Here is an 18,239-nt window from a genome sequence, read left to right as displayed (position 1 = left end):
CAGAGAAACTCTTCGAAGTTTCAGGTTTCAGGCAGGTTCAACCTGGGAAGCAGAGAGGACAAAACAGATTAGGTTCAGGTTTTCTGGGAGTCAGAGATTAAGACAGGCAGGTTTGCTCAGGCTTGCTAACCATAACTGGCAAACACTCTGGCGTCAAAGTGTAGCTCTCCGCCTCCTAAAGTACTGGTCTCCTGATGAGCAAACGAGCCGCAGGTGGTGCAGTCAGCTCCAGCTCCAGGAGACCTAGAACGCCCTCTGGTGGAGAAAAGTGGACAGACCTCCAGATCCCAACAATTTGGAGTAAAGCTGTAGGATAACTAAATGTTCCTTCCTTCCTTCCTTCCTTCCTTCCTTCCTTCCTTCCTTCCTTCCTTCCTTCCTTCCTTCCTTCCTTCCTTCCTTCCTTCCTTCCTTCCTTCCTTCCTTCCTTCCTTCCTTCCTTCCTTCCTTCCCCATAAAGTCTGTGTAAACTGCAATAATTCTCATATAGGGCAGCTTAACTACCTTAGTGGTTGAAGACATATTAACTCATATGATCAGTTCAGTCAGTAAACAGGTGTCCACACCCTGTCCAAGTTTACTTTCACTTTTTCACTCTGGACTTTAAATGCAAGGGAAGGTAAGCACTTCACCTCTGTATCTAATATTTATTTTTATCTAAAAGTACTATTTTATGATTTATTTGTGAAGGCTAAATTAAAGCTGACATAAAGCTGGAATGGAAATGGTTCCGTTATATAAAATCAGAATTTTAAAATGTTTATAATTTGTTTCTGGTGTGAAGATTTCATTTTTATAACAACAGATAAAGATCCAGATAATAGGGTATCATTTTCAAACAATCAAGTAAATGTTTGATACATAAACTTATTGAGATACATATATAATAATTTGTTTGTGTGCATTAGTGACAGAATAGTTACGCAAAACTGAAATATAACAAAAATCTAAGTAGTATTTTCACCATATAGTATATAAAAAGCTCACAGTCATGACTAATAGAAAAGCAGCAAGGATGCTTAAGATTATAGTAATGGAAGGAAATGTGTTTCTGTTCAGCCAGTTTTAAATCAATTTAATGAACACTATTTTATTTGTCTTTGCCTCTTTTTGCTGTAATAAATAAAATAGAATAGAATGGACAAGGATAGCAGCAGATAGTACGTGTATGTCACTCTGCACTGCGTTATTTTGGTACAGTTCTTGGCTCTGTGTTTCATACTTTCATCAAAGCTATTTGACCTGCTTTATACCATAACATTCGCTGCCACAGTTTTGCTTGGTACTGCTGTAATTCAGCTTGCAAGCAAGGTTAATAATCATTCCTCACACCATCAGCAGTTCTATTGAACCGTGTGTTGTGTTCATAAAATGTAGGTTTTTGCAAAAGAAGAACTGAAATACACAATTATGGATACAATTTCTGCAGAAAGGAGAAACAGTTGAACTCCAGACTCAAACACACTGTCTCCAACTGGACCTCCTCCGCAGAGCATTTTATTAACAGAACGTGACACATGGTTACAAACAGAGTATTGTTCTGACAGAACAATTGATCAGTTCATGAGGACAGAATGCTCCATCAGAATGACAAGGCAGGATGGTCTCCTGTCTGAATCATGACACAGGAGTGGAGCATCCCCTTGCAAAAATGTTTCATAAGCACACATTCATTTTAAAATCATCATTGAATAAACCTTCCACTGTGTCCTTGTGATCTAATGCAGCATCGTCTGATCTTTCTACAGGTTTATTAGAAAACTATGGCCAGTAAGTTGGACATTCCTCTCCATGTAGAGTCACTTACAATAGTGAAACAATGTGAAGCCAATCTGTGCAACATCCTTAAAACTAAATTTGGATGTGTTGCCACCATTGGGGGTGTGCAGCGGGAGAAGGAGAGCAGCACTCCTTACCAGAGACGACCTCCAACCATTCCTCCACAGAAGAGACTTGAATTCATGATGCCTTCGGGTGTAAAGGTGTCTGTATGGAAGGCTGATCTCACCTACTTTGCTGTTGATGCTGTTGTGAATGAAGCTAATGATGAGTTGAAGCACCATGGAGGCCTTGCTCTAGCTCTGTCCACTGCCCGGGGTCTGCAAATACAAAAGGAATGTGAGGATTATGTCAATAAACATGGGAAATTAAAAACAGGGGAGGCAGTTGTTTTTGATGCAGGGCTACTACCTTGCAAAAATATCATTCATGCTGTGGGTCCAAAGCTGCCATTCAAACCTACAAAGAATGATGTGTTACAGGCAGAACCAGTATTGAAGAAAACTATTTGGAGCATTCTTGACAAAGTTGAAGAACAACATCTGGCGAATGTTGCCATTCCGGCCATAAGCTCTGGATTGTTCAACTACCCACTGCCAGAATGTGCCCACATCATAGTGTCTACTGTCAAACAGTACTATCAATACCTGCCCACTGGTAGACATGTTCCGCAAGAGATCTTCTTTGTGAACCATGATGATCTGACAGTGCAGGCAATGGAGAAAGCATCCCATCTTATATTCAGTCTTTTCCAGCATCAATCCTATAGCCAGGCTGCAACAAGAATTCCCAAAAGTGCCCCCAGAATCCCACATCCTTCAGTCAGGATTGGAGATGTTGTTCTGACGCTGAAGATGGGTAGCATTGAAGAGCAAAAGGTAAAGATCAACTCAAATAAAGCTTTAAAAAATATGTATTAAAATATAGATTTCAAAATTAATTGTGTACTAAATTCAGCAACCATTCAAAAATACTTTATTAATCCAAAACTGAAATTAAATGATGCAGTTTTTCAATGACGTGTTTAGGTGCTAATAGCTGTAGGAGGCATAAAGGATCTTGTGTAGCGGTCTGTCTTGAAAAGTTTTTAAATCCAGCAGAATGTGGAAAAGTTTGTTTTCTTGAAGTCCACTTTGGTAAAGTGTGGGACAGAGGGGCAGGTTTTTATCAGTGCTCCCTTTTATCTAATAGAGCCTTACTACCCCTATCACAATTGAAGATCCTCCCAGTGGGAGCATTACACAAAGGACCAAGGAACATATTGGGGGAGGTGGAGATTCTATGTGTCTGCTTCTTTCTCGTACACACAGTGGCTCTCATGGGGACAGTCAATAAATATCCAGGCATGTCCAAAGTCAATGTCCTGCAGGTTTTAGAGGTTTCTCTGCTTCAGCACAGCTCATTGCTATTGATAGAAAATGAATATGTTTTTGCTGAACTGCAATTATCAGAATCAGCTGTGCTAAAGCTAGGAAACTTCTGCAGGAACACGTTGAGAACCGACATTTGACATCTTGTCACTTATTGACACAAACTTAATAATTTCAAAAATAAAAAAACATGCTCATTGTTCTCCCATTTTGATCCATTTTCAATATTAATACAGGTGCTGGTCATAAAATTAGAATATCATGAAAAAGTAGATTGATTTCAGTAATTCCATTTAAAAAGTGAAACTTGTATATTATATTCATACATTACATACAAACTCATATATTTCAGATGTTTATTTTGTTTAATTTTGATGATTACAAATGACAACAAATGAAAATCTCAAATTCATCATATCAGAAAATTAGAATATTGTGAAAAGGTTCAAAATTGATGGCCCCTGGTGCCACACTCTAATCAGCTAATTAACTCAAACCACCTGCAAAAGCCTTTAAATGGTCTTTCAGTCTAGTTCTATAGGCTACACAATCATGGGGAAGACTGCTGACTTGACAGTTGTCCAAAAGACGACCATCGACACCTTGCACAAGGAGGGCAAGACACAAAAGGTCATCGCTAAAGAGGCTGGCTGTTCACAGAGCTCAGTGTCCAAGCACATTAATAGAGAGGCGAAGGGAAGGAAAAGATGTGGTCGAAAAAAGTGTACAAGCAAGAGAGATAACCGCACCCTGGAGAGGATTGTGAAACAAAACCCATTCAAAAATGTGGGGGAGATTCACAAAGAGTGGACTGCAGCTGGAGTGAGTGCTTCAAGAACCACCACACACAGACGTATGAAAGACATGAGTTTCTGCTGTCGCATTCCTTGTGTCAAGCCACTCTTGAACCACAGACAGCGTCAGAAGCGTCTTGCCTGGGCTAAAGAGAAACAGGACTGGACTGCTGGTGAGTGGTCCAAAGTCATGTTCTCTGATGAAAGTAAATTTTGCATTTCCTTTGGAAATCAAGGTCCCAGAGTCTGGAGGAAAAGAAGAGAGGCACTTCATCCACGTTGCTTGAAGTCCAGTGTAAAGTTTCCACAGTCAGTGATGGTTTGGGGTGCCATGTCATCTGCTGGTGTTGGTCCATTGTGTTTTCTGAGGTCCAGGGTCAACGCAGCCACATACCAGGAAGTTTTAGAGCACTTCATGCTTCCTGCAGCTGACCAACTTTTTGGAGATGCAGATTTCATTTTCCAACAGGACTTGGCACCTGCACACAGTGCCAAAGCTACCAGTACCTGGTTGAAGGACCATGGTATCCCTGTTCTTAATTGGCCAGCAAACTCTCCTGACCTTAACCCCATAGAAAATCTATGGGGTATTGTGAAGAAGAAGATGCAATACACCAGACCCAACAATTCAGAAGAGCTAAAAGCCACTATTAGAGCAACCTGGGCTATCATAACACCTGAGCAGTGCCACAGACTGATCGACTCCATGCCACGCCGCATTGCTGCAGTAATACAGGCCAAAGGAGGCCCAACTAAATACTGAGTGCTGTACATGCTCATACTTTTCATGTTCATACTTTTCAGTTGGCCAACATTTCTATAAATCCTTTGTTTTTATTGGTCTTCAGTAATATTCTAATTTTCTGATATGATGAATTTGAGATTTTCATTTGTTGTCATTTGTAATCATCAAAATTAAACAAAATAAACATCTGAAATATATGAGTTTGTATGTAATGTATGAATATAATATACAAGTTTCACTTTTTAAATGGAATTACTGAAATCAATCTACTTTTTCATGATATTCTAATTTTATGACCAGCACCTGTATATAGATATATATTGTTTACTCTTCAAAAATGTATGTTTTGTTTCCAAATGCTTTTAGGTCATGTGAATGACTGAAAAAACTAATGTCAAATTATACTAGACAGGACAGTTTTTATAAATTTTTTATGCATTTACCATTTTAATTTAGTTGCATTTTTTTTTTTCATTTAATTTATTGTCAGTTCCTGAGCAAACTAACATGGTCGAGCTTGACGTTAGTTCTCCCTTAGTCATATCAAGCCAATAGGAAATATTTGATGCAGTAACCCCTTTTTAACCGGAGGGGGCACCAAACAAGTGTCAGGGGCTTGAAGCCTTGGACCCAATATTCAAAGCAGACAGCTCCGGATTAGTTCAAACAAGTCTTTATTAAACAATCAGTGTGCGACAGCTCATCAGCTGGAGCGGATAAACCCGATCCTCTGATCCCAGAGGAAGGAGATGAGTCCAAGATTGAGATTTCCTCTGCTTGCTGCTGGCGCCACCCCAGGAGCTCCGGGTGATGAGCGGAGCTGATGCCAGCCAATGCAGAGGAGCAATAGTGTCCTGAAGGGAATATCCAGAGCCAAAGCCGTAGCAGAACTAAGGCTACGTTCACACCGCAGCCTGAAGTGACCCAATTCCGATTTTTTTGCCCATATGTGACCTGTATCTGATCTTTTTATGACAGTCTGAACGACACAGATCGGATTTTTTCAAATGCGACCCAGGCCACTTGGATATGTGGTCCTGAATCCGATACGTATCTGATCTTTTCAAATGCGACCTGTGTCTGTACGGCCAGGTCCCATTCATCCGACCTACACGTCATTGATACTTGACAAATATTACTAAACGTTACTAATCTGCGTCCTACTAAGCGGAGGCGGGAAAAACTAACAACCATGGCGGAAGATAACACAGAGAGCAGTCAATGGAGAGAAAGTGAGGTTGCTGACTTAATTCATATTTAGAAAGCTCGATTCAGACCAAACTCGAAGGGTCTTACCGGAACCGGGGGAGGGTCTTTCTTTTTGATCTTCTTAAAAAGATTTCGTTCGTAATGTGCCTGCTCCTGTTGGAGAAGAACTTAAAGAACGCAATATACGCTGCGGTATTACGAGTCATGTTTACTTCCGCAAACACTGAGGACGCTTGCTACGTGTGACGTCATCGCGTCCTCGAGTGCGCATGCGGGACACTTCGGTTGGACGCATTCAGTTCACACAGTAGATCACATACAAGTCGCATATACTTGGAAGTGTGAACGGACACGCAAAAAAATCCGATTTCACAAAAAAATCGGAATTGAGCATTAAGGCCTGCAGTGTGAACAGACCAGAAGATCAGAGACCCGATGAGGTACAGAATCCAAGCCGAGGTCAGAAGAACAGTCCAGGTCCAATAAGCCAGTAGAATCCAGGAATCATTCCAGAGCAGATCGGATTAACAGAGCAGACAGAGGCAAAGCAAAAACATGGAATCCACAGGTCACAATCAGATAATCAGAACAATACTCTGAACAGTAGAGTTACTCACACCGAACAGCTTGAATAATCTGGCACTGTTAACTGGAAAACAAACTTGTGAGAAGTGCATTGCCGCCAAGTAAACAGGAAACGATTCACCACGAAAAAAACAAAAAACTGTTTAACTTAACCCAACATAATAAATACCTAATCACGTTTGCCCTCATAATCTTAATTTATCTTTAAGTCATTGTCACTCTGCCAGTTTCTGATGGTCCTATTGGTTTTCCCATCATGCTTTCAACCATTTCCCAGTTTAAGTCTTTAACTTCCAGATATTTTTCTGCAGCTTTCACTATCGTTTAGATTTTTTCGTTTTTTCTTGTCGTCTGTGCAGTACAATTGATCACTTCGACCATGAATAGAACAATTAGTGAATTTTCTTCAATTTTGGGACATTTCTCCAGAGGTTTTGAATTTGCCATGTGTTAAACTGTAGGTTTGGGTTTTTCTAACTGAGATAGGATCCTTTTTGCAGCTTCAGCGTAAGTTATTCCAAGCTCAAATTTCAATTTTTTAATTTCCTCAGACCTCTTGCTTGCTTCACAGCCGCGATATGCAGCAGTATGTTCTCCACCGCAGTTACAGCATATTATCTTAGCTTCTTTTCCAAATTTTCCATATGCTCTCCTGCACACCTTCACTGGAAAAAATCTAAATATAGACGAGTCATTTTTTTCTTAAAATAAGTGCATTTGCCCTTGGCTTAAGGTAGTAAAAGAGACATCTTGCCAATGGAACAAGGCAATTTACACTTAGAATAAGAAAACAGAATAGCATTGTTTAATTTCAAGTGCATATTATCTAATTATCTTATTTATCAGAGTAAAAATACTCATTCAATTGGCAAACTATCTCATTTACCTACTCAAATTAAGGGGAAATACACTTAATTTAAGACATTTTTACTTATTTCTAGATTGTTTTTCCAGTGTTCCACATCGCTGTTTTCCCTTACAAACTGCTGCTATGTGTCCGAATTTTTGGCAATTGAAACATCTCAGAGGTGGAGGTTTGTAAATGTTATATATAGGAGCTGGAAACAGGTGGATCAGATAAGCAGTGATGAGAAGAGAGTTACACAGGTGAATGGAATGGACAATCAGGATCATGACAACAGGCGGTTAAATCAGAACCTCTTTCTTTACCTCACCCTGAAATTAAGTGGCTGAAATAATAATGATACATTTTTATTTTGTTTTTGCTGGTAATAATTCGGGCTTGTTTCCAGTGAGAGTTGGACTCCGCCAGGGCTGCCCTTTGTCACCAATTCTGTTCATTACCTTCATGGACAGAATTTCTAGGCGCAGCCAAGGTGTTGAGGGGATCCGTTTTGGTGGCCTTAGGATTGCGTCTCTGCTTTTTGCAGATGATGTGGTCCTATTGGCTTCATCAGGTCGTGATCTGCAGCTCTCGCTGGATCGGTTGGCAGCCGAGTGTGAAGCGGCCGGGATGGGGATCAGTGCCTCCAAATCCGAGGCCATGGTCTTGAGCCGGAAAAAGGGTAGAGTGCCTTCTCCAGGTCAGGGGGTTGTCCTGCCCCAAGTGGAGGAGTTTAAGTATCTTGGGATCTTGTTCACGAATGAGGGAAGAAGGGAGCGGAAGATCGACAGGCGGATTGGTGCAGCGTCTGCTGTGAAGCGGGCGCTGTACCGGTCCGTCGTGGTGAAGAGAGAGCTGAGTCAAAACCCAGAACACGCTGGAGAGACTATGTTTCTCGGCTGGCCTGGGAACGCCTTGGGGTTCCTCCTGAAGAGCTGAAAGAAGTGGCTGGGGAGAGGGAAGTCTGGGCCTCCCTTCTTAAGCTGCTGCCCCCGCGACCCGACCCCGGATAAGCGGAGGAAATGGATGGAGGAATGGATGGTAATAATTCAGCTCATCAGTGTAAAAATGCTGTATAAGTAAAAAGATAATTCTCAGAGGATAATCCTAAGTCCTTGAGCCCACTGCCTCTAAGCATGTTTGGGTTGACTGTTAATAATAATAATAATAATAATACATTTTATTTAACAGCGCCTTTCTAGACACTCAAGGTCACTTTACAAATAATACAAAAAATAAATAAAAAGAGATGAAAATACAAAATACAGATACAGGAACATAAAAAAACAGAGAACAAAAAAACAATTATGGATAGGGAAAAGAGCAGTGTATTCACAGATAAGCGAGCTGGAACAGATGGGTTTTGAGTCTGGCTTTGAATAAGGGGAGAGAGTCAATACTGCGGAGGTCGGAAGGAAGTGAGTTCCAGAGCTGGGGAGCAGAGCGGCTGAAGGCTCTGCTCCCCATGGTGACAAGTCGAGCCGGGGGTACAGTGAGGTGGATGGAGGAGGAGGAGGAGGATCTAAGGGAGCGGGAGGAGGTGGCAATGTGAAGGAGGTCTGACAGATATGAAGGAGCAAGGTTATGGATGGCTTTGAAAGTATAGAGAAGGATTTTGAATTGAATTCTGAATTGAACTGGGACCCAATGGAGTTGGTGAAGAACAGGGGAAATATGATGGAAGGAGGGGGTTCTGGTGATGACACAAGCTGCTGAGTTCTGAAGAAGTTGAAGTTTATGGAGAGATTTATGAGGGAGGCCGAAAAGAAGAGAATTGCAATAATCAATACGGGAGGTGATGAGGCTGTGGATAAGGACAGAGGCAGTATGAGTGGTGAGGGAGGAACGGAGAAGGTTAATGTTGCGAAGGTGGAAGTATGCAGACCTGGTAATTTTATTTATGTGAGACTGAAAGGAAAGGGAGGAGTCGAGGATGACACCCAGACTCTTGACCTGAGGGGAGGGGGAGACTAAGGAGTTGTCAATGGGTAGTGAGAAACTTTTGATTTTTGATAGGGTGGATTTAGTGGCAACGAGGAGGAGTTCTGTTTTATCACTGTTTAGTTTAAGGAAGTTTGAGGTGAACCAGTCTTTAATTTCAAGTAGGCAGTTAGTAAGGGACAAGGGGGGGAGAGAGGAAGTGGGTTTACTGGATAAATAAAGCTGGGTGTCATCCGCATAACAGTGAAAGTGAATGTTGAATTTCCGGAAAATACTGCCAAGGGGAAGAAGGTAGGTGATGAAGAGGAGGGGGCCAAGAACTGAGCCTTGAGGAACACCAGAAGTGACAGGGGAAGGGTGCGAAGTGAAAGATTTGAGCTGAATAAACTGAGTGCGGTCGGAGAGATATGAGCGGAACCATTCAAGAGGGATGTGAGAGATGCCAAGAGAGGATAATCTATTGAGGAGAATGGGATGAGAAATGGTATCAAAGGCTGCACTGAGGTCGAGAAGGATGAGGATGGAGAGGAGTCCAGAGTCAGCAGCTATAAGGAGATCGTTTGTGATTTTTATTAGGGCAGTTTCAGTACTATGAGAGGGGCGAAAACCAGACTGGAAAGGTTCGTAAAGACTGTTGAGGGTAAGAAAGGTGTGGAGTTGAGCAGACACAGTTTTTTCAAGTATTTTAGAGATAAAGGGAAGATTAGAAATGGGACGAAGATTATTAAAGTTAGTGGGATCAGAACCAGGTTTTTTCAGAATCGGGGAGACAGATGCAGTTTTGAAAAGTGAAGGAACAATACCAGAAGAGAGTGAAGAATGAATAATGGAAGTAATGAAGGGGAGGAGGGAGGTAAGACAGGTTTTGACCAGAGCCGTGGGGAGGGGGTCAAGAGAACAGGTAGAGGACTTGGATTTTTGAATGAGGTCAGAAATTTCAGAAGAAGTGGGCAGTAGGAAGGAGGAAAATGACTGGCTACGGGGGAGGGGCGGAGGGGAAGTGGGAGGCAAGGCGGTCATATGTAATTGCTGGTGAATGGAGTAGATTTTTTCATTAAAGAAGGTTTACAAAGAATTACAGGTCTGAGTAGAATACATGTAAGAAGGCAGGGTGTCAGGGGGGTCAAAGATCCTATGCATTATGGAAAAGAGAGACTTGGAATTTCCATCATTGGAACAGATAAGGTCAGAATAGTAATTTGATTTGGTAATGGCTATTGAATTTGAATATTGAAGTAGATGAGTTTTATGTTCAAGATGGCCGCGCCTCAAAGTATGTTGATCTGAATTTAAACCATTGACCTTTTTGTTTTTTGTTTTTTCTCTTCCAGACAGATGTCATTGTTAACACTGCATCAGTAGACCGAAACCTGCGTGTTGGTAGAATTTCCAGCGCTATATTGCAAAAAGCAGGTTTTGAAATCCAAAAGGAAATTTTGAAAGTTGACAAGAAGAAGGGCCTTATAATCCGTACACAGTCTTACAGACTGCAATGCAAAGAGGTGTTTCACACTTTTTGTGCTGAAAAAGGACTTCATCCAGCAGCAGAGAAGGTACATTTCTCTTTTCGGACGATGGGTATAAAATAATGTTGCAAATTTATAAATAAAAAATATTACATTGCTTGTTGCAGATTCAACACATATTTCTCCATTTTTTTTTTTTTTTTGGTTTATTACAGATTCTTTACAATTCAGTATTGGAGTGCTTAATCACGGCGGCTGCACAGCCCTACACCTCAATCAGCTTCCCTGCTATTGGCACTGGAGCCCTTAGATTTAGTAAAGAAGACTCTGCTTCAATAATGTTCAATGCCGTCTCTGATTTTGCCAAAGAAAGTCAACAGAAGTTGGAGGTTTACTTTGTAATATTTCCTTCCGACCATGAAACATTCCAGGTATTCTCAAAGACTGTATTTTGAAATACAATTAGTAGTATTATAACATTTACTGTGAGAAAACTTGTTCTATTTCTTCTATTTCGACTTGCAGAATTTGTGCTGTTGAGCATGTTATCTGATTTCTGTTCTCAGGTCTTCGAGAAAAAAATTGAACACTTCCAGAAAGGATCAGGACCTTCCTGCTTTCCTCCAGGTAAAAGTTAAAGATTTATGTTCAACAAATATCACATTAAACCCAAAAGTGCTGCTTTAAAACAACACTGCATAACTTAAACTGTTTAGCAAAAGTTTGATATATGAAATATGAAAATATTTTGTATTGTGGAACAAAAACTTTTAGGTTAATTAGCTCTGGTGTTAACACTAAGGGGAGCTATGACTGCTGAACAATCGTGCTGTGGGTCACATGACTCTTTCAGCGACATATCGGACCTCTCTAGTTACATAGGTCAGTTTTATTGAGCCTTTATTGAGCCTTGATGCCACGTGTTGTAAAATGAGTTATAATAAAACTCCTTTAATATTCAGTAGGTAAAACAAGTATCAAAAACGGCACACTTTTTCTCAGTAGATATATTTCTAGAGGTATTATTGACATGATGTTTTCACTGGATGCCTGTCAGGTCTAAGCACCTAAAACATCATACATTCATAAAGGGAAAGAAAGAAGGCACAGAGACAATTCATTTAGTTTTACTCGTGAAGAGAGCAAGAAGGGACTAAAGAGTTTGCAATCTCCACCTCACTCTGCAGTCCCAGCGTTCTCCATCGCTATTTATTGGAATCAGTGGTCCCAGCTGAGAGTACACGGGGGGGAAACAAGACAAGGAACTCAGACTTGCAGTCTCAGCAAACATGTCCTCTAAATCTCAGGGTTCAGTCAAAGTTTAAGCTGTAGAAGCTGTTCACCAAAGTTCAGCAGGTTGAGTGCTGCTCGTAAATCAACCACAACCTCCCCAAAAGCAAGTTCACAAATTACAGTATACTTCAGAAAAGGTGGCTGTGCAAACATGCACATAGCACACAGCTTTATGCATGATAACACTACACAGATACATTTACGTATACCGTATACAATTATTCTAATAATGCTCATAATATTAGATACAATCCACACATACTAAGAAATCAAACCATAGATTTCCAGAAATTAAGTTACTTTTAATTACTGTATCCATAAGCCTTTGTCGGCAATGAAAGCTTCAAAACGCGTCCTGTACGGAGAAATTAGGGCTTGCATAAAAAAAAAGGCGAGTATGACCTCTCTTGGCTTCCGTATTTTCTTGTGTGATACCAGAGAAACCTTTTTTTAGGCCATCATTTGGGACTGAACCAGCTGATATTAATTTGCACTTACAAAGTGCAGGATTGCTTTCTAATCACTGAGAGATTTCGTCTTGTATCTTGGCTTTCCATGCCTTTTTGCATCTCCCTTTCTTCGCATGTTTAATACTTTTTCCCTGTGCGTTTTCACTTTATTACACAAAACTTAATTCTGTGGTTTAATTTCTTTGTATGTGTCGATTGTATGGATCGCTACGACATCTGGCGGAAATGTCATGTCAAAAGTGCCTCTAGAAATATATTTAAATTATATAAATTTTTTCGTATATATTTATATGGTGGCTTGTTAATTGTTTATTTACCCGCTGTATCTAAAGTTGAACTTCTGAAGGGGTAAATGAAGCGTTGTCTTTACAAGAAAATCCATGACTTTTTAATCTGCTGGTCCAAAGTGGTCTGCAGACACTTTACACTGGAGCTTTTCCAGATGGAAACTGTATAGAATTCAAACTCAACTACACATACAGTAGCAGCCATTCAAAATGGCCCATCCTAGTCAAAAGCCAGCCGAATGGCAGCAAAATCCCCTCCAACTTCCAGCCACTGGCCTTCTCATGGGCGTGCATATATTTTTACTCTGACTCCTTTCACTGAATTACAAAGTCTGGCCAGGAGATGATGCTTCTCTTTAATGTCCACAATTCATGAAAACCATAATATTTTATATGTTTAAAAAGGAATTGTAGGGGACCAGCCAAGGAAGCCTCGTGAGACCATCCTGATCTCGCGAGCTTTCAAGGTTTCACTCGCAGATCAGTCTGGAGACTCTCCGTTAAAGAAAATTTGGAGCCGTTCACCAAACGAACGTCCAATCACCGTTGGCTTTGAGGCGGGTTGAGGTGTGACGCAACGAGAAGCGCGACAGTTCAGTCTAAAGAACATGGCGGCTTCAGCCGATGAAACTAGCGTTAGCGTGGCTATCGAGCAAGTTTTATCGGAATTAGACAGTATTTTTTCACTGAAATATAATATCCTTTGCCGACATGTTGCTTATTTGCTGAGCTAATGAGCCTTTACCTGCAGCAGCAAGAGTAGCCTGGCTTGTGGTTGTGTTTTCGTCGTCGCTCTGTTAGTACGTCATATGCTTCGTTGATCTGATTGGTTTATTTGGCCCGTCTATCACCAACATAGGCCAATCAGCTAACTAGTATTTTCGCCCCTTCCCAAAATTTCTTCAACGGAAGGTTTCCAGATGGATATGCGGAGCAAATCCATCTGGCGGAGTCAGGTTAAAGCCAAGGACCAGCCAAGGGCACATTAAGGAAAGTTGGGAAATTTGGAATGGCTACTGCTGTATGGCTTATGCCCATATATAGTGTTTACAGTTGCTTTCAGAGCTTCTTAACCTAAGAGTTATATGTCTACCGCCACTAGTTGCTAAAAGTGTCACCCTAAAGTTTATTGGAACACCACTGAAAAGGTGATTTTAAAATATAATCAATAAAAAAAAAAAACAAGATTACAAACTTATCATTTTAACCTTAAAATAACAGACCTTCTTTGCATTTTATTATTTTCTGTTGGTATATTTCCTTTCTAGATTTGTTATTCTTGAAATTGGGCCAGTGAGACATAATTGATGTTTTTCTAAGTTGTATGTCTTTTGGCCACTTTCAAATAAAGTTCAGACCAATGCTAATATCAGAAGTGCGACAAAGTTTAAGGTTCCAGTATCATAATGAGTAATAAAGTCGTTTAACATTTTACTCAACAGCATCTGGGCGTAAAGCTGATTCCCACATTAGCAGAGCTTTAACTCCACACCTCATCCTGCTTGGTTCGTCTGATGAGTCAACACACGAGGCTGAGAAGTGGCTCAATTGTCTCCTCTCAATGCAATCTCACACCATTACGATCCACAACAACTTTATCTCACACTTCAGGATGGAAGACCATCTCATGCTAGAGTCACCCAGAAAAGGGTTGTTAATGAAAAGCTATTTGACTCAAGGTCATGCATCTATAGAAATAACCTCAAAGTCAAAGGAAGAGACTGTTTTTGCTGCTCTGGAGGTGGAGGCCATGCTCTGTAAAATCCAGAAGGAGTTCATCTCAGAGGAAGAAGGTGACCTGCAGATGTTATCTCAAACAGAGCTATCCTGTAAAAGGGAAACAATTGAAAGGTCAAGCAGAGAATTTTTGGTTCGATCTGCTGCCTTCAGCATTCACGGGCTCAGAGTAATGAAGGTAAATATGTTCAAACACCTGAAGATGTCAGTCAGGCTGTACAAAGATAGTTCCAGTCATTTTCATATCCAGCTTGACCGTTATTTGTTTGGTCAGTTCTGCTGTTTAGAACATTGCATCTAGTTGTTATTGTTTAGGCACATGTGATTTAGGCACTACGTCCATGTTAGCGACGGGATTAGTGTGATGTAGTTTGGTCGAGGGTCAATAAGGTGAACCAAAAAACACAGCTTCAGCCACCGGTTCCAGTTTCTCTATTGTCTTTTATTCCTTTTCTCTCTGACAAAACATTTTTTTCCTCGAGCTTCTAAGAGCTCAGGGCTTATATAATCAAGTGGCAACACACCTGCACCTGAGTGGACCAAGCCTCAATTAAACAGGTAATAAACAAAAACAAAGTCTAAACAGAGAAACAAGAATAAACTTAATCTAATTTACAAACTCATCTACATAAAGAAATAGTCAGCAAAATAAACAGTGTGAAACAAGATAACTCAAAAAGTTACTTTAAAGAAAAACAAACAAGGCATAACTCCAAAGGAAACCCTCTAAATGGTAGAACCCAGCAAAGTAATGGATGACATCATTTAGTCTATTTAGTAGGAAATACTTAAACAATGGTGAGTAAAAAGGAAAACAAATGCCATGAATATAATTTGAAACAAAATATACAATTTCATCCAATAATCCTGAAGTAATAGCTTTAACCTAAACAAAAGTAGATGGAAACTGCAACATAATGCTAACACAAACAAACCCGGGATAGTAAGTGAAAGTCAAAGTTGCAAACTAATGTTTAAATTTAAGCATTACAAAGATTCAGAAGAAAGAATAAGGGACAAGTGGTAAACACAAACTAAACCACTTTGTCACAATTAGTGAAAAAAGAGTAAAAGATGAAGAATGCTAGAGTGGGATGTTTTGGTCTGCTTGTCCATGCCCGGCTGCTCCAGAGAGAACAATCAGAAAGAAAAGAAAAAACGTGCAGGATGGGGCAAATAAAGCGAAGAGGGAGTCCTTTCTGATTCTGGAGTGCAACACCTGGTTAAACGAAAAAGATGAAAAGAAAACCTAGCCAGGGTTTTTTCTTTCTGGACCTGGAATATACACATCTGCTTGAAGCTTTGAAATATTCTAAAAGCATTATTTTCTCTTTAGGTGGAAAAAGTAGAGAACAATCCTCTAAAGTTGATGTTCGACCTGAAGAAAAAGCAGCTTGGCAGTTCATCTTCTAGAACCATGTTTCAGTGCATCCCAGCGCAGTTCTGTGAGATGATCAGTAGGATTGGGTTCCAGGCTGAGTGTGCGCCGCCTGAAGGTAAATCACCAAAAGTATGAGGGGTTTGCTTTTTTTTTTTTACAGAACTTTACAAACCCGGGCAGAATTTCAGTTTACTGAGAGGACTTTAAAAAAAAAAAAAAAAAAAAAAAATATATATATATATATATATATATATATATATATATATATATATATATATATATATTAGGGATGCAGGATATTGGGATTTTGGCCGATATCCGATATGCCGATATTTTAAAACTCATGTAGCCGATATCGATACCGATGTTAAAGCTGGACAAAAATAAGTAGTCATTGAAAATAGCAGTTTTGTTATCCATTTCTGACACTTTGAAAAATAATATACTCAAATATATTTTTATATGCTGATATCAAATTGATTTTTAAAAACGCGGTATCGATCTATTTTACTTTCAAAATCTCGTGAAATTTCATTGTTCTGTTACAAACTCTCGTGAAATTTAGCAAATTCTTGTGAGATTTTGTTAGTAAAATAGATCGATACCGCGTCAATATATCAAGATATAAAAATATGGCAACATTTCAGGAATTTTCGGGGGATTTCGTAGCATAACGATGACATATAGCAATATTTCATTAGTAAAAGAGATTGATATGGTGTTTTTAAATGGCAATATATCAGCATATGAAGATATTGGGATATTTTAATGTATCAATATTTTTTCCCTTCCCTTCCCTTTTTTTTTTTTTTTTTTTTTTTTAGACTTTAGAATTTCAGAAGCTGATCAAATATCGGGTTAAATATCGGTGGGGTGGCCGATGTCCGATATTCAGTTTTAAGGCCGATACCGATAGGGGGCCGATTATATTGTGCATCCCTAATATATATATATATATATATATATATATATATATATATATATATATATATATATATATATATATTATAGAGACAAGGCCTTGTATTGCTTAGAAACATGCAAACATTTTTCCAAACGTTTCCAAGCAATACAAGGCCTTGTCTCTATAAAGACTCAAACTCACTGCGGATCCAGACATTTGAATTGAGAAAGCTTCCTGGAGAGGTAGCAAAACGTCTTCAAATCTTGGAAACCAAGTCCAGTGGATTTTTGTTTTTTGTTTTACTTTACGGAATTTAGTGAATGAGGTTCTTTTATGGAAGAAAAACTGTCTGGTTGGAATCTGCCTTTTTTTGGTACACTGAATTTTTTTACACATTGAAATCCTTACACTGAATTTTTATGTGGTAAAAATTCAGCTGTAAATTATTAAAACTTACAGTACAGCTTACAGCCTTGGAAAATTTTTTACAATTGAGACCCTTAATGACACAACCTGGATTTGAACCCAGGTCCTACATTGAATAACTTAAACTATGGGGACTGTAAACCTGCAAATAATCTCATAAAATACAATTTTCTCATCATATTTAAGAGTTCAGAAGGTCAATCTTAAGTGAAATAACCCTGAAATTTATTTAAAAAAAAAACTTATCTATGAAATCCATCCATGCTTCTCATTAGTTTCATTTAAAAGGCCTGATTGTGGAGCGCTTGAAGCGAATGGCTGCTATAAATATGGAGATGCTGGTTTTGGAAAGATTTTCCTGCCTTTAAAACAAGTTTATAGTCAGGTTTATTAATTGAGCAATACATTTTGTTAGCTAAAATAGCAGTATTGCTACTTTTTGTGCATATGTTGAGTTTATGAAGTATCTCATATTAGGGCCAGGTAGGTGCACTATAATATAATGATGTGTCTTCTGATTACAGATCCAAAGTATGGAGACGGCTTGTATTTTGCAGGAAATGTAAAGAAAGCCCTGAAGCTGTGGAAGCAGACATGGGAAGAGTACCTGTACTTTGTAGAGGCTGAAGTGCTGACAGGAAAATCAGTTCCTGGTAAACCAGGACTCTTTATTCCTCCCCCAGTTGGAAAAGATCCAAACATTATCTATGACAGCGTGGATGGACGCCCTGATGTCTCTGTTATCTTCAGTGGTTACCAAGCTTTACCCACGTACATTATCATCTGTAAAGAGGATCAAAGTGCTCCCTAGATGTAGGGAAGGATTATAAGTCATTTGATTTGTTTTTATAAAGAAAATATATCAGATATATATATATATTTTTTTTTTATTGACATATTTCTTAAAACTGCAAATAAAAAATATAGTCATAAAATATTTCAAAGAAATTAACTGTTTCATTTTAAAACATATCATAAATGCTTTTAAACTAATAACTAGTGTGAAGG

The 18,239-nt window shown here is 39.3% G+C and overlaps 1 protein-coding gene across 1 annotated transcript; it reads left to right on the top strand.

Moving 5' to 3' along the window:
• The first annotated feature begins 1,752 nt into the window (after positions 1-1,752).
• Positions 1,753-18,042, top strand: LOC119782111 (protein mono-ADP-ribosyltransferase PARP9-like). Its single transcript, XM_038282905.1, has 7 exons — positions 1,753-2,657; positions 10,599-10,820; positions 10,949-11,164; positions 11,300-11,360; positions 14,226-14,698; positions 15,857-16,016; positions 17,756-18,042. The coding sequence occupies exons 1-7, from the start codon at positions 1,764-1,766 to the stop codon at positions 18,040-18,042; spliced, it is 2,313 nt and encodes a 770-aa protein (XP_038138833.1). The 5' UTR covers positions 1,753-1,763.
• The last annotated feature ends 197 nt before the right edge of the window (positions 18,043-18,239 follow it).

Source organism: Cyprinodon tularosa, unplaced genomic scaffold (genome assembly GCF_016077235.1).
Source record: "Cyprinodon tularosa strain WSP-4 unplaced genomic scaffold, ASM1607723v1 ctg189, whole genome shotgun sequence".
Classification (NCBI taxonomy): domain Eukaryota; kingdom Metazoa; phylum Chordata; class Actinopteri; order Cyprinodontiformes; family Cyprinodontidae; genus Cyprinodon; species Cyprinodon tularosa.
The sequence above is the reverse complement of the archived record's forward strand: the minus strand, read 5'-3'. Positions and strand labels throughout refer to the sequence as shown.

Coding starts and splice junctions, on each gene's coding strand:
- LOC119782111 (XM_038282905.1), top strand. CDS start 1,764: ATGGCCAGTAAGTTGGACATTCCTCTCCATGTAGAGTCACTTACAATA. Junction 2,658..10,598: donor GTAGCATTGAAGAGCAAAAG/GTAAAGATCAAC, acceptor TTTCTCTTCCAG/ACAGATGTCATTGTTAACAC. Junction 16,017..17,755: donor TGAGTGTGCGCCGCCTGAAG/GTAAATCACCAA, acceptor TTCTGATTACAG/ATCCAAAGTATGGAGACGGC.